The 23195-nt window shown below is 34.1% G+C and overlaps 1 protein-coding gene across 1 annotated transcript in view; it reads left to right on the top strand.

The window, feature by feature from the left end:
- The first annotated feature begins 11184 nt into the window (after window positions 1-11184).
- The window catches only part of LOC136038242 (chitinase-3-like protein 1), a 38273-nt gene continuing 26262 nt past the window's right edge, over window positions 11185-23195 (top strand). The window contains exons 1-4 of the mRNA XM_065721350.1: window positions 11185-11310; window positions 12644-12835; window positions 17866-17966; window positions 22977-23108. Of these exons, the coding sequence (XP_065577422.1) occupies window positions 11241-11310; window positions 12644-12835; window positions 17866-17966; window positions 22977-23108 (495 nt within the window). The 5' untranslated portion in view covers window positions 11185-11240. The remainder of the gene's footprint in view (window positions 11311-12643; window positions 12836-17865; window positions 17967-22976; window positions 23109-23195) is intronic.

Consider the following 23195-nt stretch of genomic DNA (forward strand, 5'->3'; position numbering starts at 1 on the left):
AGAAAAATAAATAAATAAATAAATATATATATATATATATATATATATATATATATATATATATATATATATATATATATATATATATATATATATATATATATATATATATATATATATATATATATATATATATATATATTAGCGCTGGCGTTGTGTGAAATGCGACTAACTGCAATTATAATCCTTAGAACATATATGTCAATCCGCTTTTTGGAGCTGGTTAAAAGAAATATTTAGAAAAGCGAAAATAGTGAGAAGACAGCATGGTATTGTATATATAGGCAATTCAACATTTATATGTTAGTATGTGAATCCAAAACGCAAGTAACAGGACATTGTCAGCGTCCGTTAATCGTTTCAATGACAAATAAGAGAATAGGAGTTTAAATTAAATGCTGGGAATAAAATTAAAACAATTAAATGTTTTCTTTAGCGGAAGCCCTTCTACCAAATTCTATGACCAAAGCACAACCGATTTGCCCTATCTAGTTATAGTACAAATATCATCCTGAAAAGAAGTAAGCATTATTTTCTTTTCCACTGATTTCTTTTTCATTTAGGAAATCATATTTACTGTATGTCTACATTCGTGTTCTTCAAGGATTCCATTTCTGCCCTAGTTGCAGATATAGAGTGTGTATTCATTTCCACTTTTGATAGTTTTTAAATCAAGAGAATCTAATCATGAACTGACAGATTTTAGGAAGTAAAAGCACCTTAAATATCAGGGGGAAAAATTGGCCTGAGCAAATGTGGAGAAACAGGAAGCATAGAAAATTATTCAATTATGCAATTAATTAGGCTCACATTTTTACTTGATGATAGGTTTTCAAAGACAGTATATTTAGAAAAATATTAATACGGTACATATTATGGTAATAGACCCCTATTTCTCTCATTCTCTTTATATCAAAACGAGCAAGGACTTAAAAAAAGTTATCTACTCAAAGTAAACAGCAAATTTGACACTTAAAACCAGTAACAGTTAAAAAGCTGCTTAATAAATTATAGTTTTTTTAACTTATTGGGAGGTAACTGCCCCTTTGCCCCCCCCTCAATGACGCCACTGGCAGTAGTAGTGGTAGTTGTAGTAGTAGTAGAAGTAGTCATAGTATTAGTTTTAGTAGTGACCCTTTACGTTTCAATTGAATATCATCCATTGTTCCTGAGATATTTCTGATACGCCCTTTTGACAACCTGAATGCACATAATGTATTTTGAATTAGTTCAACATGCCTCTCAACACTCCATAAAAACTAACAAATACAACGTAGAGACAATAGGGAAAATTTCAAATTTTTATATATATATATATAGAGAAACTATATATATACTAGCTGTTGGGGTGGCGCTTCGCGCCACCCCAACACCTAGTTGGTGGGGGCGCTTCGCGCCCCCCCCAAGCCCCCCCGCGCGCGTAAGTCGTTACGCGCCATAATAGTTACGCGCCATTGTAGTTGTGTCCCTATGTCCCACCTGTGAATATAGATAGATATATATATATGGTTTTAACTACGTAAAACTTGCGAATATACAACATTCTTTGCTGTCCCATTGTCTTTGCATATAAATAGATTGTCAGGTTTACCGACTCTTGAACATGCAACATATAATGGTCCATGGGAAAACAATCTGTATTCAGATCTATACCTCATGATTCTAATGATTGCCCTTGAGCTTTGTTGATGGTGATTGCTAATCGACCATTCCCTGTCCCGGTGTCCCGGTCGTCATTTACATCCCCCTGTTTCCCCCGGTGTCCCCGTTGTAGTTGTGTCCCTGTGTCCCGGTCGTCATTTATATTCCCTGTGTCCCGGGTCCCGGTCGTCATTTGTATCCCGGTGTCCCGGTCTGTATATACATTCGTTTTTTAGTTTTGTTTTTCTCCTTTATTTTTTTCCTTTTTTTTTCTTTTTTAGCTTATTTAGATTTTTAGATTTTTTAGTTTTTTTATTAGTTTTTAGTTTTTTTTTCTTTTTAGTTTTTTTGTCCCGGTCGTCATTTATATCCCCCTGTTTCCCCCGGTGTCCCCGTTTCCTTTTTTTTTCTTTTTTAGCTTATTTAGATTTTTAGATTTTTTAGTTTTTTTATTAGTTTTTAGTTTTTTTTTCTTTTTAGTTTTTTTGTCCCGGTCGTCATTTATATCCCCCTGTTTCCCCCGGTGTCCCCGTTGTAGTTGTGTCCCTGTGTCCCGGTCGTCATTTATATTCCCTGTGTCCCGGTCGTCATTTGTATCCCGGTGTACCGGTCTGTATATACATTCGTTTTTTAGTTTTGTTTTTCTCCTTTATTTTTTTCCTTTTTTTTTCTTTTTTAGTTTATTTAGATTTTTAGATTTTTTAGTTTTTTTATTAGTTTTTAGTTTTTTTTTCTTTATAGTTTTTTTGTAGTTTTTACCTTCTTTTTAGTTTTGTTAATTTTTTTTTTACTTGTGTCCTGGTCGTCATTTATACTCCCTGTGTCCCGGTGCTTTGTTGATTGCTAATCGAACATTCCTTTTGTCCTGGTCGCTTTCTCTTTGAGTGTCGTCATTTATTTTTTTCTTTTTTAGTTCTTCCCTGTGTCCCGGTGCTTTGTTGATTGCTAATCGAACATTCCTTTTGTCCTGGTCGCTTTCTCTTTGAGTGTCGTCATTTATTTTTTTCTTTTTTAGTTCTTTTAGTTTTTACCTTTTTTAGTTTTTTTTAGTTTTTAGTTTTTTTAGTTTTTTACCTTTTTTTAGTTTTTTTAGTTTTTTTAGTTTTTTAGCTTTTTTATTTTTTTTATTAGTTTTTAGTTTTTTTGTAGTTTTTGCCTTTTTTTTTCCCTTTTTTTTAGTTTTTTTTTATTTTTTATTTTTTTTAGTTTTTTACCTTTTTTTAGTTTTTTTAGTTTTTTTAGTTTTTTAGCTTTTTTACTTTTTTTATTAGTTTTTAGTTTTTTTTTGTAGTTTTTGCCTTTTTTTAGTTTTTTCAGTTTTTTTTTTAGTTTTTTATTGGTTTTTACCTTTATAGTTTTTTTAGTTTTTTAGCTTTTTTATTTTTTTTATTAGTTTTTAGTTTTTTTTGTAGTTTTTGCCTTTTTTAGTTTTTTCAGTTTTGACGTCACCTGATCCAGTTTTTTCAGGTGACGTCACCTGACACATCCATCCACACATCCATCCACACATCCACAGACAGACAACTTATTTTTATATATATAGATATATATAAAAGAACTTACATCAAATTGTGAGGATTAAAACTAAATAATTAAAAAAAAAAAAAAACACTTTTTAAAACTTTTTTTAAAAATAGCCCTAGCATCCTTACTTCAACGAAGTTCAACCAGGACTCCTGGTTGAGTCCTGGTTAAACTTCGTTGAAGTAAGGATGCTAGGGCTATTTTTAAAAAAAGTTTTAAAAAGTGTTTTTTTTTTAATTATTCAGTTTTAATCCTCACAATTTGATGTAAGTTCTTTTATATATATATATATAGTTTCTCTCTTATTCTTGTATTGTGCTGAAGACGGCCCTTGGACATAGGGCCGAAATATCTACAGAAATAATTTCCACTGTCTTGAAATTTTCCCTATTGTCTCTACGTTGTATTTGTTTGTTATGGAAAGGCAGTGTGGTCTTCGTCGCTATTTCCATAAAAACTATACCTTAGCACCCTTAACCTTTTTTCTGAACTTAGGATATAAAATGTCCCCTCCCCTTCTTCGCAGTAACAAGTCCTATGTGTAAAGGATGGGTAAATTGCGTAACTTACTGTCCTTGTCTCAAGGGCTGTAGTGTCTCGGGTCATCCTCTAAGGCGCAGTTATTGAACCTTTCAACTCTGTTGAGCTAAATGGCTGTCTAAAAGTTATGACAGAATGTTCAATGTGGTGGGGGTATGTGGAAAAAAGGATGTTGGAGGAGATCTGGTCATCTCTTAAAAGGTCCTATAATTTTCACTCTTAAAAGGGGTATTAGAACTTGCGATTTAGAATCGATTGAGATTCCTCCAAATTTATATGATAATTCCTATCATAACAAGTTGCTTTGTGAAAAAAAAAATATAAGACATAGACATAGATATAGACATAGGGTACGCTAATGAGCTGCCTATGAAACTGCTAATGTATTTTTGTATATAATTTTCTTTTTATTTTATTACGGTTCGCTTTATTTTTAATGTTTATATACTGCTGGAAAAAACAGACTTGAAAAAGGGTATGATTTTTTAATGCAAATATATAATGGAAAAACATATCGTAAGGGCATATAAAAAAGCAAAAAAAAACGCTATTTTTAATAATGACGAAACTTACGAAATGTGTATAAAAGATTTCTATATTAGCATAGCAAAAAACTGTCAATTTTCTTATACTTGCATTGACAATCAATCATATTTATCAGAGTACTAACAGCGTTGAGATAAGCTCACCTAAAATAATTCTTGGTAATTTATATTTCCAAAGAAACTGGCAATTTCGGAACAAACAAATAGATAAGGAGTTTACAATCAGAAATGTTGTCATTTGAACTTTCAAGCCAAATGTTCACGTTTCTTGCTTGTCTACCCCCTGTTTTGATTTATATTACACTGTAAAAAGTAGTGGCAACGAAAGTTGTTCAGATTAGGTACAACATTAACACTCATCAATACTACTACTACTACTACTAATAACTCACAGCAGCACCAAGCCGCCCGAGGCCAACACAGCTACGCACGCTCCTCATCCAACCTAATCTATTTAAAGCCCCCCTCTTTACACCCTTCCAGGAAGTTCCCATTTCCTTTAAATCTTTATTTATGACATCCACTCAACCCAGACCCCTCAGATGGTTCAAATTTTTTAATATTCTGTTGCAATGGTATTCTTGCAACCCCTTCTAATCGTTTTTGTGATGAAAATAATTCCAAAAATAAATTTGTATAGCCCTGAAGCAGATTGAGGATATATCACATTAACGTAATAGTGGTGACTTAGAAAAGAGCAATACATTTTTATATTATTTTTTTACAATGGAGACATAATTTATTTACAAGAAAAGTCAACAAAGGAAAGCATGAAGCCGAGCAACTTGGCTTCTGAAACTGACAATCTGAAAAAGGCACTAATTTACATCAGTGCATTCAGGTTTCCGCTTCATAACAAGACAAAAAATACATAAGAAAAATAACAAACATATAGAACTTCTTGAAAAAAAAATAACAATTCATAAATATGCAGGCAATGGTGTCTCAATTGCTTACGGAGGCCAGACAACATCCCTAATTGTAGATGGCGTCTGAGATTACACCACCGGAAGAATATGATGACCTGATAAAGTAGACCTCGCAAAAGCTCTAATCGGCCTTCTATACGCACCAACCTGTCTCGTTAGATGCCTATGACATCAGCTGTTATCTTAAAGACGCAGTGGAGCCATATTATTAAAAATATCATACATTAAATGAAGCTTATAAAATAAGTACAGCCATGCAAACGGTAAAATATGGATTCGCAGATAAATGTTTCTAACTGAGGCAAGTCAATCGATTCCATAAATAGCACGCACAAATAAATCTGGGAGAACACACAAAAGTTTCAGGTGATCATAAAACGTTCCACGTACTATCGTTGTGCACTACATTACTATGTATAATTAATTGTTTTTTTCCAGGCCAAATTACGTAGAACCAATAGTCACAGAAACTTGGAAAAAGACTCATTTGATTATGATTTGCAAGTTTTAGCAGAGTCAAAAGTGATTGAAGGGCTCCAATTTGAGCCCTTTTACCTATCTAATACCTCCAGCAGATCCAGATAGTAGTTGGTTAATATTTCATGACAGCCACTATAATTAGAAAATGATCAAAAGGTTCAATTTTTTTCCCCCAAGGATACATAGGCAAACTAAAAGGCCCGATAATGAAAGCTTTTAATTCTGGACTTCTCCAACTCCTCCTTATCCTTAAAGTAACGGAAACGGATATGTCGTACTCCTTTGATATATTACTCCCTAATTATCTTTAAAAATCTTAGCCTAATAATCTTATCCTAATAATCTTAAAAATTGTCTTAAAGTTTTTTCTTTAAAATAGCTGAGAAAAATCGTTCATCTGTCAAATATAAATGGAAACTAAGGTAATTTCTTACAAATAATGTTCAATTTTTATGGAATAATGGTTTTCCATCTTGCTGATTACAAATATGTGACTTATATTGAAAACAAGACGTCAAGAATCAAAATAATGATGAGTAAATGAATTAATGCGTTCCTCAGGGATCTCTTTTAGGGCATGGGTTATTTTTTGTTAATATAAGTGATCTTTTTGTTTACGTAAAAATGAATCATAATTCTTTTTAAATATAGCAAATTTGTCTTAGAGAGTAATTATTCGGTTTTATGCATACTATCTTGCCATAAATATTTCTAAGTTAAGTATTTTTTACTTTCTCATGGGTTTCTCAGATTTTTTTTACAAATTTTTTTCATGTATCAAATAGTTACTAGAAGTTCAGTATAATCAAATTTTCTTGCTAGTAGAACTTAAAATCAGTATATTTTATTTGTCAGTATATTTATTGATGAAATCTTTCAGTTGTCATGTTGGTTTGATTATAGAAAAGATGTACTTGAGTTTTCGAATTTTACAAAGCTTAAGTAAACTTTTCAGGATCAACTTGAAAGCTATTCTCACTGCTTGATCCCATCTTTTGTTTGCTAGTGTCCAATAATATGGAGATCGACTATTCCTTCTCCTTTAAAACTACTTCCCAAGGCTTATAATAAATCTATATGCCTCATTTAGGAAACAATTTGTTCAGGAATTACCCTTTTGCTTTATCCTTTTATCTTTTCTCTTGTTCAAGCTCTTGTTCCCAGTTTCAAGGTGTCCTCTCTCAGCCTTTTAGTGTTCCATCATCTATTGCCTTTGACCAAATTAATTATCTACTTTATAAATCAAATCATGTTCAAATTATCCCTCTGTAATTATCCCTCTGTAAGGCAAGGCTTAAATCATGTAACGGCAAGTCACATGGTGTGGATTAAGATGCTTGAATCAGGTTGAAGGTACCACTCTTTAAGCTTGATTTAAGCTGTTAAAAAAGATTTAAGTTGTTAAGATTAAGTTGATTTAAGTTGTTTAAGCTTTAAGTTGTTAAAACAATTTTCGGCTTCTTAGATGTTTTTTTTTTTGTGTAGAATTGACTGGAGTCCATTTAGTTTAACTCATTTCATCAAGTCCCTTTTCTCCTTTACTTTTTTTTGCTGATTGATCTTGTAATATTTAAAATCTTTTTTTTCTTTCTTTCTCTGAATTAACGCTTAAATGACCTGTATGTTATTCCTCCTTAACAGGCCAAGACTTTGCGGGGGAAACCGTGCACATTTATTGTATATTTATTTCATTACGAACTAATCGTTTTTGATCATAAATTCTCATATTTCACAAATGGCATCTTGTAGAAATTAGGGTCATGCAAGGATTTATAATTTTTGTTACTGAAGGATCTTAAGCAAGGCTCCTTGACCATCACACCCTGTCAAAATCCCAATTTTGTACAAATGGTTGTACATTACCTCTTTTGACTCATGATAATTAAGGAACTACTAAGGAAATGGTCCTAAAGTGCTAAATGCAAATCATTGAGGTGCTCTCATGACATCTGAAAGTGGTTATTTCTGGTTCTTTTGAATTATTCTTGAAGAGAAATCACAGATTGCAATCCAAATGAAGGCATTAAAAGTTAAGATTGCTAAGAATATGGGCATCCGACGCCAGCTTAAGCATACTTTTTTTGAATTATGGCAGTCACTCCTTTTTTTCACCTTTAATCAGTCACATGTTTCTTGTTGATCTACTATAGGGATGTCTGTATTTACCGAATGAGGAGTATAGCGTCTCTTCATGAGAAGCTAGACAAGTTAAAAGGTTGCAAACTCACCTTCTGTTAAACCCTCCTTAAATCTTGGTTCTGGCTAAGCGTATGAAGGTGAAAATTTGAGAGAATGTCGAGGGGAAATTGGAACTATAACTAAACACACTATGTGCAAGCAGATTGGCAAAACGGCGTAAAACAAGAACAGATTGGTGTATTATCTCTATTTGATGCGGCACTACTGTGGAGTGCCGCATCGCCTGATTTGAGTAGTAGGCTTTGTCACACTTAGATAAACTCTGACTCTCTTTGTCTCTTTCTCTCCCTACCTCTCTCCTATTGCATTTTTGTCCACTTTTATGAATAATATTTTAAACAATATGTATTTTAACGTTTAGTAGTTTAACGTTCTAGTAGTTTAATGATTGTCAAAAGGGCGTATCAAGAATGGTTTTGGGTTGTAAGCTAGAATTAGGACATAATGGCAGTATGTGCAATGCACTAATGGTGCTACTACATCTACTACTATTACAACTGCTACTACTAATACTACTTCTAGTACTACTACTAAATTACTCCAACCGCCACTTCTATTGAAAGATACTAGTAATGCTAAGAGTATTAATATGAAAAGGACGTCAAAAGGGGTCAAAAGTGTCAACGTATCTCTTGAAATGGCTTACCATATCAGGATGAAACTTTTGGGGTATCATCAGTGGGTGGTCAACTGACCTAAAGGCAACATGTGTATGCTACTACTACTATTAATATTACTGTTACTAATACTACTAATGTAACACTACTACTGCTACTATTTTTCCTACTACTGCTAGTATTACTATGATTTCCAGAATTATTAAGGATATGCCTATGAAGCTAAAAATTTGAGCGTATATTAAAGGGAAACTTTAACCAAATTAAACCGCAATATTGCATGCAGATTGTCAAAAGGGCGTATCTCAAGAATGGATTTGGGTATTACGTTGGAACTTTCAGAGAATGCTTAAAGGAGAACATAAATTGACCAAAAGGCAATATATGCACTGTAATACACCCTATCACACAAAAACCAAAGAAAGCATTTGCATAAGTAAAAAAATCCTATTATGTAAGAACCAAAACAAAACAACTCCTATTACACAACAGGCACCTGCATCTCGAAGGAAACTAATAACACATCTGTCTTGAGGAGGTTTCTTAAAAAAAGTGTCGGGACTGGGATTTGAAGAGGGTACTACGTCTTTAAAGGTATTGATGGGATACTACTGATTTGCTAATAAAGTTAAGAATTGGCTGCTTGAGAAAGCCCGTCGTAAAAAATAAGATAAACTATATATTTCTTTTGTATTACTTGATAACTTTTAAGTATTTACTTATTTTATTCACTTACTTAATTAATTAAATAAAAAAACAAGTTTTTTAAATGAAAGTAAGGAGCGACATTAAAACTTAAAACGAACAGAAATTACTCCGTATATGAAAGGGGCTTTTCCTTCTCAACCCCCCGCTCTTGACGCTAATTTTGACTCTTTCTCTTAACTCTACATTTTAAAACAGTAAAAAAAACTTTAGCGTAAAGAGCGGGGCGTTGAGAAGGAAAAGCTCCTTTCATATACGGAGTAATTTCTGTTCGTTTTAAGTTTTAATGTCGCTCCTTACTTTCATTTAAAAAACTTGTTTTTTTTATTTGATTTCTGAACGTTTTTGAATCAATGCATGTTTTGATTTTGGCTCTCCGCAGAGGAATAATTAAGACGAAATTTGTATATTTATTTTTTTTTTGGCTAAATAGCTTTCTCATAATTTTGATCGAATGATTTTGAGAAAAAAAGAGTGGGGGAGGAAGCCTAGTTGCCCTCCTATTTTCGGTTAATTAAAAAGGCAACTAGAACTTTTAATTTTTTACGAATCTTTTTATAAGTAAAAGCTATACGTAACTTATAAATTAACTTACGTAAAGAACTTTTGTATTCTTATGTTTTTATTACATATATGAGGGGGTTCGCCCCCCCGTCAGTACCTCGCTCTTTACACTAAAGCTTAAATTTTGTCCCAATTCATTAAGAATGACCCCTGAATCACAAATTGCCGCAGAATAAATAGTTGAAATTACTAAAAATAGTTTAGTGTAAAGAGCGAGGTATTAGGAGGAGGTGAGCCCCTCATATGGGTAATAATCTCTGTTTGTTTTAAGTTTTAATGCTGCTGCTTACTTCCAGGTGAAAAAAAAAACTTTTTCATTGTTTTTTTTAAGTAATGCTAGTAAATCCTGCGCTCCCTTTATGGAAAATTTCTTCCCCCATGACAAATTCCTCGATGAAAAGTTCCCCAGCATATCCTCCTCTTCTCAACCCCTGCCTCCAACAAAAAAATCCTCCTGAAAACGCCTGTACACTTCCCAATAACCATTACTATATGTAAGCACTGGTCAAAGTTTTGAACTTGCAACCCCTCTCACGGGGACTGTGAGGGAGTAAGTCGTCCCCAAAGACATAGTTATGAGGTTTTTCGACTACGTTGAATAAAATGGCTATCTCAGAATTTTGATCCGTTGACTTTTGGAAAATAATTAGCGTGGGAGGGGGCCTAGGTGCCCTCCAATTTTTTTGGTCACTTAAAAAGGGCACTAGAACTTTTCATTTCCGTTAGAATGAGCCCTCTTGCAACATTCTAGGACAACTGGGTCGATAAGATGACCCCTGGGAAAAAAAACAAACAAACAAATAAACACACGTCCGTGATCTGCCTTCTGGCAAAAAATATAAAATTCCACATTTTTGTAGATAGGAGCTTGAAACTTCTACAGTAGGGTTCTCTAATATGCTGAATTTTCGTTAAGATTCTGTGACTTTTAGGGGGTGTTTTCCCCCTATTTTCTAAAATAACGCAAATTTTCTCAGGCTCGTAACTTTTGATGGGTACGACTAAACCTGATCAAACTTATATATCTAAAATCAGCATTAAAATGCAATTCTTTTGATGTAGCTATTGGTACCAAAATTCCATCTTTTAGACTTTTGGTTACTATTGAGCCGGGTCGCTCCTTACTACAGTTCGTTACCACGAACTGTTTGATATCGCTTATACGATTAGTAACTTATACAATATCTTTATATAATTGCAAAGTTATTTTCATTTAAACTACTTCTTCTATTCTCAACTTATTTTGAATTATTTTCCTTTTCAAAGAGATTTGCTAATAAAGTTAAAAATTGTTTGCATAAAAACCTCGTCCTAAAAAAAAATTGATATACATGCACATGACCATCCAAGTACAGTTTTTGTAACTTCTCTTATCTAAATTATAGAGTACAGCATAAATATGTATATAAAAGATCGGCCTGAGCAGATTAGATTAATATATAGATAAATCTTCTTTCCAATTCTTTTTTAATTTTTAGTTTAGATTATTAACTACTATGAGAAGTATATTAGTACTTGGAATATTAGTTTTTCTAGCCAGCACTGGCTTTGAAGCTGTTACTGCAGGTAGGGGTTTAAGACCCATGTTTTGCACGAAACAGCATTTATTAAAAATATTATTACATATTATTATTATTAAAGATTACTAGCATTTATTATTTAAGCCATAGAAAAACAAATTCGACTAGGTCCTTCTTTGATAAATTAGTGTGAAGTCAATTAATTAGCTTGAAATACTTGCATCTAAAACCTAAATCCATTTGGTTTTCTATTTTAAGCTTGATGAAAATTTTAGTGTGAAAAAATTTTCTCTTTAAGAAAGAGCCATAAGGCTTTAATAAAATATTATTTATTTATTTTATCCCAGAACCACTTCATATAGAAGGGATAGTCCTAATGACTTTGGGGGGGGGGGTGTAACTTGATGGGAAATCCACCTGGGAGAAGGTTCAAAATATTAAATGTTAATGAGTTTGGGAGAAAAGAATAAATATAAATCAGATGCATTATTTGTCCCTATTGAATCCAACATTACTCTCAACATTCCCTGAAATTACGAACATATTGGCCTGGGTGCTCTTGATGTATTTCTACATATACCATATTGACTACCTGGATGCACAGATTACCTTTTCATTGAGTTCCACACCCCCCTGAACATTCTCTGACAGTTTCAACTTAATACTCTCAACTGTTAATTTATTTTTACGGTATTTTACGGTATTTACACGGTATTTAAACAGTATTTTGACACTCTGGATACACAAAGCGTCTTGATATAATCCAATATCCCAATAGATTTTTTCTAAAAGTTTCATCTTGATACTCATAGCAACTCCTTGAATCAATATAGATGCGCCCAAATACACCTTTTCAACCACCCTGATGCACTTGTCTTTTGATTTAGCGCAACATCCCCCTCAATATTCTTTGAAAATTTCAACTTAATGCCCTTAGTAATTTCTGAGATATTGCGGATACGTTCCTTTAAGCTCTTGGATGAATATAGAGTCATAGGTTTAGTACAGCATACCCCATGCATATGATAAATGAAAGGTCAAAGTTCAAAATAGGAACTAATTTGGCAAATCAAAAGTGATGATTTGGTATTAACAAGGAATTGAAAAAATTAAGTATGCTCCTCCTTAGGTGGTTTCTATTTGTTTAAAATAACTTGATTATATGTTATAATTTCTGTCTACTTTAAGTTACAGTCGTTTATTAATAGTGATATATAATCCTTTTGTGCTCAATGTACTGTTTGACTTTATTTCCGTTCGTCTTAAGTTTAATATAGCTCTTTGCTTTTATTTCAAACTTCATCACTCAAAAATGTCTTTCTAAACTATCAGAATAATATGGCAAATTTTTAATTTTTAATTAACTGCTTTTTCTTCAGCAAAGCGTAACGTAGTTTGTTACTACGGTAGCTGGGCTGTGTACAGGCCTGGTGATGGAAAATTTGATGTAGAAGATATAGACCCGACTATTTGCACACACCTGATTTTTGGATTTGCAGCATTGGACAACCAGACGTACAAAATAGTGGCTTTTGACCCTTGGAATGACCTTTATGATGATGGTGGAAGAGGTGAGTAGGGGTGTAATTTGCTATATGGCAGGGGGGAATGTCCCTCCCAGACCTCGTTTTGCTCCCCCAGACTCCAGTTTGCCCCCAAGCTGAAATTTAGTTTCTTCCAAAATCTTGTCAAAACTAAGATAAATCTGCAGAATTCAAGCATCAACAGAAAAAGATGTTTTTTTAGTTTATATTTATTTATATAGTTCTACAAAGTACTTTTATAGTGCTTTAATAGTACTAAATAGTACCAAATGGCTTATTTTTTTTATTTTTTACTCTCATTTTCATTTGATTTTGGAAAATTGGCTTCAATTTCCCTTCCCTCAGGATTTTGATGAAATTACGTCACTGGAGGTGAGTGATCCTTAACTCGGGATTTAATATGTCATTTGAAATATGAGACTCGATATACTATCTAATAAACTTATTTTTAAATGTGTTTTCTTATTCTAAAAACTCGTTATGGAAAGTACGATTATTGTAGTTGTTGAACGGTATATCTTGTTTCCTTGTTTAATAGGTTCATTGTTCAAAATTATGAGTGATCATACTTCAACTCATTAGCTTCACTTTGTGCTCGCTATTACTTGAAGCGGTTTTGAGGTTTGTGCACTGGATATTTCAAAGCATTTGATTCAATATGTTATAGCCGCCTTTAGCATTCTTTAATCCAACTTGGTATTAATGTGTTTATTATCAACTCTTCATTTTTGGTATGCTAATTCATATGTTCGACTCAAGTCAGTTGACTGTTACATTGGTAATATCCCTATCCTTTCTGGTCTTAGGCAAAAAGGAGTCCTATCCCCGTATCTTTTTAATGCTTGTCTTTATTCTGTTTTGCCACGTATCAATCCATCATGTTTTTCAGGCCTAACAAATTTGTTGTATGTTGCATATGCAGATTATTTACTTTTGATTAGCCCCACTAAATCTAGCCTAATAAGCTCAACGTAGCTTTTTCTAATTCTTTTGAGGAAATCGGCCTCAAAGTTAATACTGAAAAATGTGAATATTTAGTTTTTAATGCTTAAAATCAAAGTAGTTATCTTACTTGTGGTTCTTTTTCAGTTAAGCGTGCTTCTTCCATTCGGTGGATTGGTATTAGTATTTGTTCATCTTTATCGGTTTTTCGATCTTGTTGGCTCAATGATATTAAAAGTAAACTTAAAATTAGGTATGCGAAAATTGTCCCGAACCGAGGCAGATTTTCACGAAAGGCTTTATCCAGACTTTATTCTACACATTGCGATCACTTTAAATTGTTTCTCTCCGCTTTGCTCCCGTTTTTTATTAATCAAGATTCACAAAATATAAGAGTTCTGTATTTTCGTTATTGCACATATTTATGTATTTACTGCGTTCTTATAGAAATCGGAAGATTATTACAAGATTTTGTTTCACTGATATTATCTTTGTTTATTAAAAAACTTTATGCTAGATTAGGTGCTAATGCCTGTCAACACTTAGGTCCTTACCACTCTTTGATTAGATTGTATTAATTGTATTGTCTGTGTTATTTTGTTTTTCTTTCCTTTAGTGTTTTTACTCCGCTTTAATTGTTAAAACAAGCGGGTAATAAATAAATTATAATTATTATTATTATTAATTCGGCTCATTTTTGGAATTTCTTTTCCGTTTATTCCTATTTTCTATGTTTTCAGCTTGTGCTTCGAACTAATTTTTCCAGGCTCTTAAATTCGCTTTATATGCGGTGGTGTGGCAACGTTACCCTTTTCTGAAAACACAGAACTATTTTGTTTTCCTTATAAACATAAATGTTTCTTATTTTGCTTGATAACAAGTAAGAACACTTTTTCCCAGCCTAGAATTTGCCTATAGAAAGATGACTATAGTTGCCTTTGATCCAAGGAATTACTTATATTACATGGAGAAGAGTTCCTTTCCATCAGTATGTTCTTCGTCTCAAAACATCACTTATATGAATTACTATTCAAAATTCTATCAGTAAGTTGATTGGTCCTAAAAATGTCCAGAAGTCTTTTATTTCTGCAAAACTTGTAACATAATATTTCATCACCGGCAGAAATTGCTGGATAACCCATCAAGATATGCATTGCCAAGATGACAGTTGAAGCATCTTCTATGTTTGAAAATCAAGACAGGCATCCCTCAGAAATAAACTATTAGTTAAAATAGTTGCAAAATAATTGTGTGGATATTAGAAACAGCATAAAAATATTCACCGGGGCTGTTTGCCTTTGTCAATATTAAATAAAAAAAAACTAATTTTTTTAGCTGAAAGTAAGGAGCGACATTAAAACTTAAAACGAACAGAAATTACTCCGTATATGAAATGGGTTATCCCCTCCGCAATCCCTCGCTCTTTACGCTAAAGCTTTTAATTGTTTTAAAAAGTAGAATTGTGGCAAAGAGTCAAACTTTAGCGTAAAGAGCGAGGGATTGCGGAGGGGACAACCCATTTTATATACGGAGTAATTTCTGTTCGTTTTAAGTTTTAATGTCGCTCCTTACTTTCAGCTAAAAAATTAGTTTTTTTTATTTAATTTCTGAACGTTTTTGAATTAATGCAAGTTTGGTTTTGGCTCTCCGCACATAAATTATTAAAATGAAATTTGTGTATTAATTCTTTTTTTGGCTAAATGGCTTTCTCTTAGTTTTGATCAGACGATTTTAAGAAATAAGGGGCGGAGAAGGATGCCTAGTTGCCCTTCAATTTTTCGGTTGCTTAAAAAGGCAACTAGAACTTTTAATTATTAACGAACGTTTTTATTGGTAAAAAATATACGTAACTTATAGATTAGCAACTTACGTAACAAACTTTCATAATCTTATTTCTTTATTATGTATACAAGGGGGTTTGCATCCTCGTTAGTACCTCGCTCTTTACACTAAATCTTAAGTTTTGTCCCAATTCTTTAAGAATGACTCCTGAATCAGAAAGGCCGTAGAATAAATAGTTGAAATTACTAAAAATACTTTAGCATAAAGAGCGAGGTATTTATCTCCTCCTAAATACCTCTCTCTTTATGCTAAAGTATTTTTAGAACCCCTCATATGCGTAATAATCTCTGTTCGTTTTAAGTTTCAATGCTACTCCTTCCTTTCATTTGAAAAAACGTTTTCATGTTTGTTTTTCATTGTTTTCTTATAGTAATGCTAGAAAATCATGCGCCCTTTTCCTTGAATTTTTCTTCCCCCATGACAGATTCCTCCAAGGAAAGATCCTCCAACATAGTCCCCTCCCCTCAGCCCCTCCCCCCAAACAAAATAAAATCCCCCTGAAAACGTCTGTACTTTTCCCAATAACCATTACTATATGTAAACACTGGTCAAAGTTTGTAACTTGCAGCCCCTCCCCCAGGGATTGTGGGGGAGTAAATCATCCCCAAATACATAGTTATTATGATTTTTGACTATGCTGAACAAAATGGCTATCTCAAAGTTTTGATCCGTTTACTTTGGGAAAAAAATGAGCGTGGGAGGGGGCCTAGATGCCCTCCATTTTTTTTGGTCACTTAAAAAGGGCAATAGAACTTTTCATTTCCGTTAGAATGAGCCCTCTTGCGACATTCTAGGACCACTTGGTCGATACGATGACCCCTGGGGAAAAGAAAAAAACAAAACAAAAACAAACAAACAAATAAACACGCACCCGTGATTTGTCTTCTGGCAAAAAATACAAAATTCCACATTTTTGTAGATAGGAGCTTGAAACTTCTACAGTAGGGCTCTCTGATACGCTGAATCTGATGGTGTGATTTTTGTTAAGATTCTATGACTTTTAGGGGGTGTTTCCCCCTATTTTCTTAAATAAGGCAAATTTTCTCAGGCTCGTAACTTTTGATGGGTAAGACTAAACTTGATGAAACTTATATATTTAAAATCAGCATTAAAATGCGATTCTTTTGATGCAGCTATTGATATCAAAATTCAAGTTTTTAGAGTTTTGGTTACTATTGAGCCGGGTCGCTCCTTACTACAGTTCGTTACCACGAACTGTTTGATTTTTTATTTACTTTTCTGTTTTGTAAGATTCTTGTTACCACCTAGTATGATCTTCTCACATTTATGTTTTAACCTAAGCAAATTTAATTTCAATGAATGCACATACAATTCTAGCTTAAGCTCAGAAAAAATTTGTTCTACCTATTTTTTTATAGACATGAACATGGGCGTGGCTAACAATTTTATTTGGGCCGGAAGACTGAGGCCCAAAGCTCTTCATCACATTCATTATAGCTCATTCTAATTAATTGCAGCTATGAATTGAACAAGTGCAATTATTATGATTTAATAAACACCGTTCGGATGGCAAAATTATTTTTAAGCAAAAATTTGAAAATAAGAATAAATTATTAAGCGTAGTTAGTGGTCTAAATTTCCGTCTGAATACTCCCATGTTGCTCCTATTGTGACCAAAATCATGGTTGAAATGAATAACACCCTTAGAGTTAAAACCTTTGCAGCTTCATAGCCCCTTTAAAGAAAGGTTCACACACGGAAATTTTTACTAGTCTGATAGATAAATACACCAAAAATTTTTGACAAATAAAATAATATTATATAGCTTATTAAGCGCTGGCACACAATAACCAAACAATTAAGTTAATAGGCTTCAATGCTCAGTAGCGAACGCCATAATAATAAAAATACCTTTTGAACCCCAAACCTGGGAAACTTTATTTGCTTTAAGCTTATTAAACTCAGGGCTTATTGGAGAAGGAGGGATCTAAGATTTTGAAAAAAAAAATCTTCTTATCACGAAAAAGTGAAAAAATTCGTTACAAAAATGTACTTTTTAAAGTTGAAAATTTGTCCTACAGCAACAACGATAATTATAACCTTTTTTTCTGGAGTATAGAAGAAAAATGTTAACATAACGGTCTCCTGATCGGATAAAGAGCTGTACAAATTTAAGCTGTCGTCACCAAGAAAAGAGTGAAAAATAAAAAGTTACAAAATTGTCGCAAGTAATGACTTGTGATGAAGACAATAAATATCGAGATTACAACCATACATGTATATAAAATTTTTATTTAGCTTCTTATTCACAGGTGCCTATGAAAGATTTGTTGCATTGAAAAACAAAAATCCCGAGGCCAAGGCTCTTCTGGCGATAGGTGGGTGGAACGAAGGATCTGTTAAGTATTCATACGTAAGTTTTAAGTGTATTATTTCTCGGAATATCCTTATTTCTCTAAATATGTCAATATACAACATTTTTCTGAATATCCTTAATCTTTTTAAATATGTAGATATATATCATTTCTCTGAATATCCTTAATCTCTCTAAATATGTATATATATATATATATATATATATATATATATATATATATATATATATACATATATATATATATATATATATATATATATATATATATATATATATATATATATATATATATATATCATTTCTCTGAATATCCTTAATCTTTCTAAACATGTAAATATATCATTTCTCTGAATGTCCCTAATTTAATGTGTTCTTTTAACTTCACTTCACTTGTGGCGGGAGTCAGGCGTTTCCGCCTCTTCCGGCGTCCAGGATCCTTGTAACCTCTTTGGACCAGGTTTTACTATCTGCTGCCAATTACTGTACGAACGGGAGCCACTGGGCCGACCATCTATGTCCAAATTTCTTAAAGCCACCAATGGGATCCAGGTTAGACTTGATCAGGGTCCACCAGTTTTTCTTTTATCCTCCTTGACGCCTCTTCCAAGAGTCGTAGGGCTCAACTAGAAAGATGCGACGGGGGAGGTATTCTGGTGGTCTCCACAGGACGTGACCCAGCCATTCTAAGCGGTGCTTTTTAACGGTGGTAGCGATATCTCTTCTAATCTGGCTGAGTTGGTGCATATCGGAGTTAGATATACAATCTTACCAGCGAATTCTAAGTATTTTGCGTAAGCATCGATGTCCAAAGGCAGCTAGTGCTCTCTCGTGTTGAAGCTTCAAGGACCATGTTTCGCATCCATAGGCCGTATAGATTCGGACCATGGCCGTATAGATTCGACTCTTAATCGGAATAGAGATTTTTTGGTGGTCCCAAAGGGGTTTTCAAAGGGATGTGAAAGCAATCAGTGCAAAGTATGGAGCCTAGGTAGGTAAAACACTCGACTCTTTCTAGCCGAGTTACGTTTATGCTAAAAGATATTTGAGTAGGATAATACATGATCATGAATTTAGTTTTCTCTGCGCATACTAAGTCCAATCAGATTTGACCATTCCACAATGTCATCTAGCAGCTTTTGAGCTTGTTCTGGGTCAGAGAAGAGTTCGACATCATCAGCGCAATCCAAGTCAGTCAAGGACAAATGTTTTCCAATTTGGGCACCATTGTGTTGCATAACGAAATTTTCTAGCACCCAGTCTATTCAGTAGTTAAACAGGATTGGAGAGTGAATACAGGCTTGCTTTACTCAACTTTCGACTAGGAGATCTTCAGTTTTCTCGCCATAGATTCTTATTCGGCTTGTGGACTCTGAGTAGCATGCCTGAATAAGTTCAATAAATTTTACAGGCATGCCATCTATCTCTAGGATTATCCAGAGGCTGTGACAAGTAACGGAGTCGAAAGCCGTGGTGTAGTTGAGGAATATTAAAACTAGAGGTATGTTAGTTATATGTTTGGGACTGTTGGATAACAAGTCGGGTGGTGAAAATATTATCAATACAGCCTCTGCCTGGTCTGAAGTCAGCTTGATTTTCGCGTGTATTTTTCTCCCGGGCACTTTGAAACGATTCAAGAGAATTAGCCCTATTATTTTTACCCCGATTTCTATGAGACTTATTCCTCGGTAATTTCTACATTCAGTCTTGTCTCCTTTCTTATAAAAGGGTAATATAATTGAAGTTCTCCAGTCCTTTTGGAAGAAATTAGTTTTTCATGTGTCTTGAAAGATAACATGGATCTGTTCAGCTGTTACTTCGTGGCATTTCTTGTATAGTTTAGGAGGAAGGCCATCTTCATCAGGGGATTAATGATTCTTCAGTGGTCCTTCAGTTGAGGTCGTGGCTTCTTCCCACATCTGTTGACGATCACGTTGTGACGAGCATTTTATTTGTTTAAGGTCTTTGATTGCTTCTACGGGGCCGATCGGATTCCTCCTTTGTTCAACTAAGGAAAGAGTTTTGGCAGAGATCCAGTGTTGTCGTTTCGCTTTTGTGTTCCCTAGAAACTTCCCAGCTGTCACCGACATAATTTTCTTGAAGGATCCCCATATATCCTCAAGGTTTAACGAATCACAATCTAGTGCATCAAAGCGGTTAGTCAGTTCTAAGCTGAAGGCATGTTTGACAGTTTCATCCATGAGTTTACTGCTGTCAATGCGATATTTTGTTTTATGCTTTCTGCGTGCTGCAAGACGAAGGATTATTTTTGTCATGATCAGCTTATGATCTGACCAAGACCTCGATCCAGTATCCGCTCCCTTATAAGAACGTGAATCTTGAACAGACCTTCTCCACCGCTATCGGATGAGTACATAGTCAATTTCGGCTTTGGTAACACCATCGTTGGAATACCAAGTTAATGGGTGGACTGGCTTATGCTGAAAAAGAATATTGGAAACAGTGAGTTGATTCATTAGGGCATAATTGACAAGCCTTTAACCATTTTCGCAAGGTAGACCTAATCCTAAGTTACCAAGCACTTTGCTAGTGGTTTGGTCCTTAGGTCCCACCCTAGCATTGAAGTCTCGTTTTTTGTTTTGTCTAATGCATCACGCGTAGGAGCAAAGGCTGATAGTAGAGATATGTTAGCTGGGCTACCCTTGAATCTAATCTGGTCTAGGCGGGGGAAACTGGTTCCCATTCTGAAAGAGCATTCCTGGCTCTTTGGCTTAGTAGAAATCCTACACCGTGAAGTCCCGAGTTGTTCTCTACTCCTGAATAGAAGAGATAGAGCTGTTGGAGTAAATCAGGGGCAGTAATGACAGAGGGCAAACTATGGCAGCTAGAGCCACATATTATTGTTTCGGATAGGCAGAGTACATCGATTCTGTAGCTAAGCATTTCGTGCGCGAGGAGGACTTGAGTAGTTTCATCTTTAGCAGATCACTTCAGGTCAGTTTTAATTGAGTCTACCCAATAGTGGTAAAGGGTTTATCTACAGTTACGGCTCGCTTATTTTTCAACTTCAGCACCATGCTCGAAGTCGTGTCAACTGCCGAGAAAGCCGTAGCATGATTGGCTAGCTTATTCTCGACATCCACACCAATATGGGGCCGCGTTGCATACCGGGGACGCTGTAGCCACATTCAAATTTTTAATACCCCCATATTAGTTTGAAGCCTTATCTTCTTATTGTCCTTCTTTATTTTACAGTTGAAAAGAACACTCCTCTGCTAAGACGCCTTGGCTATTCAACTTTTTAGATTTTCACTGTACCTTCAATGTGTACTAATAATAATGCCCTCTTAAGTGAGGCCATCCTCTTGATTGACATCCTCGTTACGGGAATTCACCTCTTTGTCACACTTTATTTTTACTTTGAGTTACTTGGTCTTCCCAACTTTTATTTTCAAATTCTCGCGTGCCGAATTCCCAGAAACTCCAAATATTCATTGATTTCTTTAAAATTTATATCTAGGACAATGCCATATCCAAGGGTGTGATAGGGTTTGACCCCCTCCCCCTGGAAATGTTTGTCCGACCGGTAAAAAGATAACAAAACTGAATATAAACAAATTTTGACGTGTTTTTAAAGTTCTTTTTGTAAACTCCCTCCCCACCCAAAAGAAACCCTATCGAAAATCCCTTCCCCCCAGAAAAAAAAAATCCTAGGACAAATCTAGAATCTAGGACATTCAAATTTTGTGCATTATGTGTTTCAAAGAGAGTTTTTCTATCCAATCTGAGAACATATTCTCCCATAGCCTTTACTGTTTTCCTTGGGTTAAATCCTTTGAAATATTCCACAGAAGCAAGGATAAGGTACAACCCTGCTTAACTTCTTAATCAACACCCATCTAGCTACTAACCTCGCTTTCTACCTTAATTTGAGAAATATTATTCTCATACATAGTACTAATCACTTGGATGTGCTTAATACTATATAAGGATAGGGCCCACAATAAAGCTTACCTATCAGCTGATTCAAATGTCTGTTCATATCTGTTATACTTATCGTAGTGCTTTTAGCGTAGTAAAGAGTGAACAGTGGCCCATAGTAACTGAAATTAGTAAAAAGACTCTTAAGAAAACAGGGTAGCGAAACAAAACTACAGTACAATCGGTATATAAGTTGAATATGTATTTAATTTTAACTATTTAAATTTACTATTCAAATTTAATATTTATGTCTTGTGAAAAATAGTAATTAATAACTTAAAAATTAGACAGAAGGTTAAAACTGAAACGCCGAGGCCAGTGGAAGACTGCCCAATATTCAAGGTAATTTCTCTTTGTTTTAAGCTTTAGTGTAGTTCTTTCCTTTAATATCAAAAAAAATCTTTTCAACGGTATAGTTTCGGTCATTATAGTCTTATACTTAAGAAAAGTAATCACTAAGAACTCGTCACTCTGGCAAAACTGTCTTTCTAAAGTTTTGTTTATATTTAAAGCTTGTGGTAAACAACATTATGTTGCGCCCCTTTACCCCATTTTTTTATATGATTTTTAACTTTTACAATGAAAAAAAAACAACAAAAAACCCTAATGATTTCGATCACAAACACAGTGACCGTCATCAACATACATGCTGCTGATATATCTGCTGATGACGGCCACTCTATACATGACCGAAACATTCAGATGTTTTTGTCATTGTTTTTCACTGTCAAATAAAAGGATTTATTCCGACTTGAACTCTTATGTGTACATAATGCAAAGGCATCGTGGTCTTCAAAAACACCTAAACAGTTTAAAGTTGAGAGGAAAAACAAATAAAAAAAAACAACAAATTCGTTCGATTTTTATTTATGCTTTTGATTTAACTCTCACTTTGAAGCTAAAACAATAATCAGTTAAATTAAAGATGATTAAACCAGAAGATCTACGAAGATTTATAGCTAGGCTTGTGTATATGGTAAATAAGCCATGGGGATATCCCTTTACCCCATAGACCCTTACATAGGGATTTTATTCGTTATTGTTTAATGCAACCAATTTTACTTTGACATTTGGATTAAAAGAAATACAGGTTAAATTTGATTTTAGATGGCATCCCAACCAGAAAGAAGGCGTGGTTTTGTTGATAGTGTAGTGCCTTTCTTGCAAAAATATGGCTTTGATGGCTTCGACATGGATTGGGAGTATCCAACGCAAAGAGGGGGTGTTGCAGAGGACAGGGTGAGTGAAGCTTCTTTTAGCTTTATATAACTAAGAATTTGGGTGTATTTCCACTTACTGTCAGTTAAAAAAATAAAGTGGCAAAGC

This window comes from Artemia franciscana, chromosome 17, assembly GCF_032884065.1.
Source record: "Artemia franciscana chromosome 17, ASM3288406v1, whole genome shotgun sequence".
In the NCBI taxonomy this organism is placed as follows: domain Eukaryota; kingdom Metazoa; phylum Arthropoda; class Branchiopoda; order Anostraca; family Artemiidae; genus Artemia; species Artemia franciscana.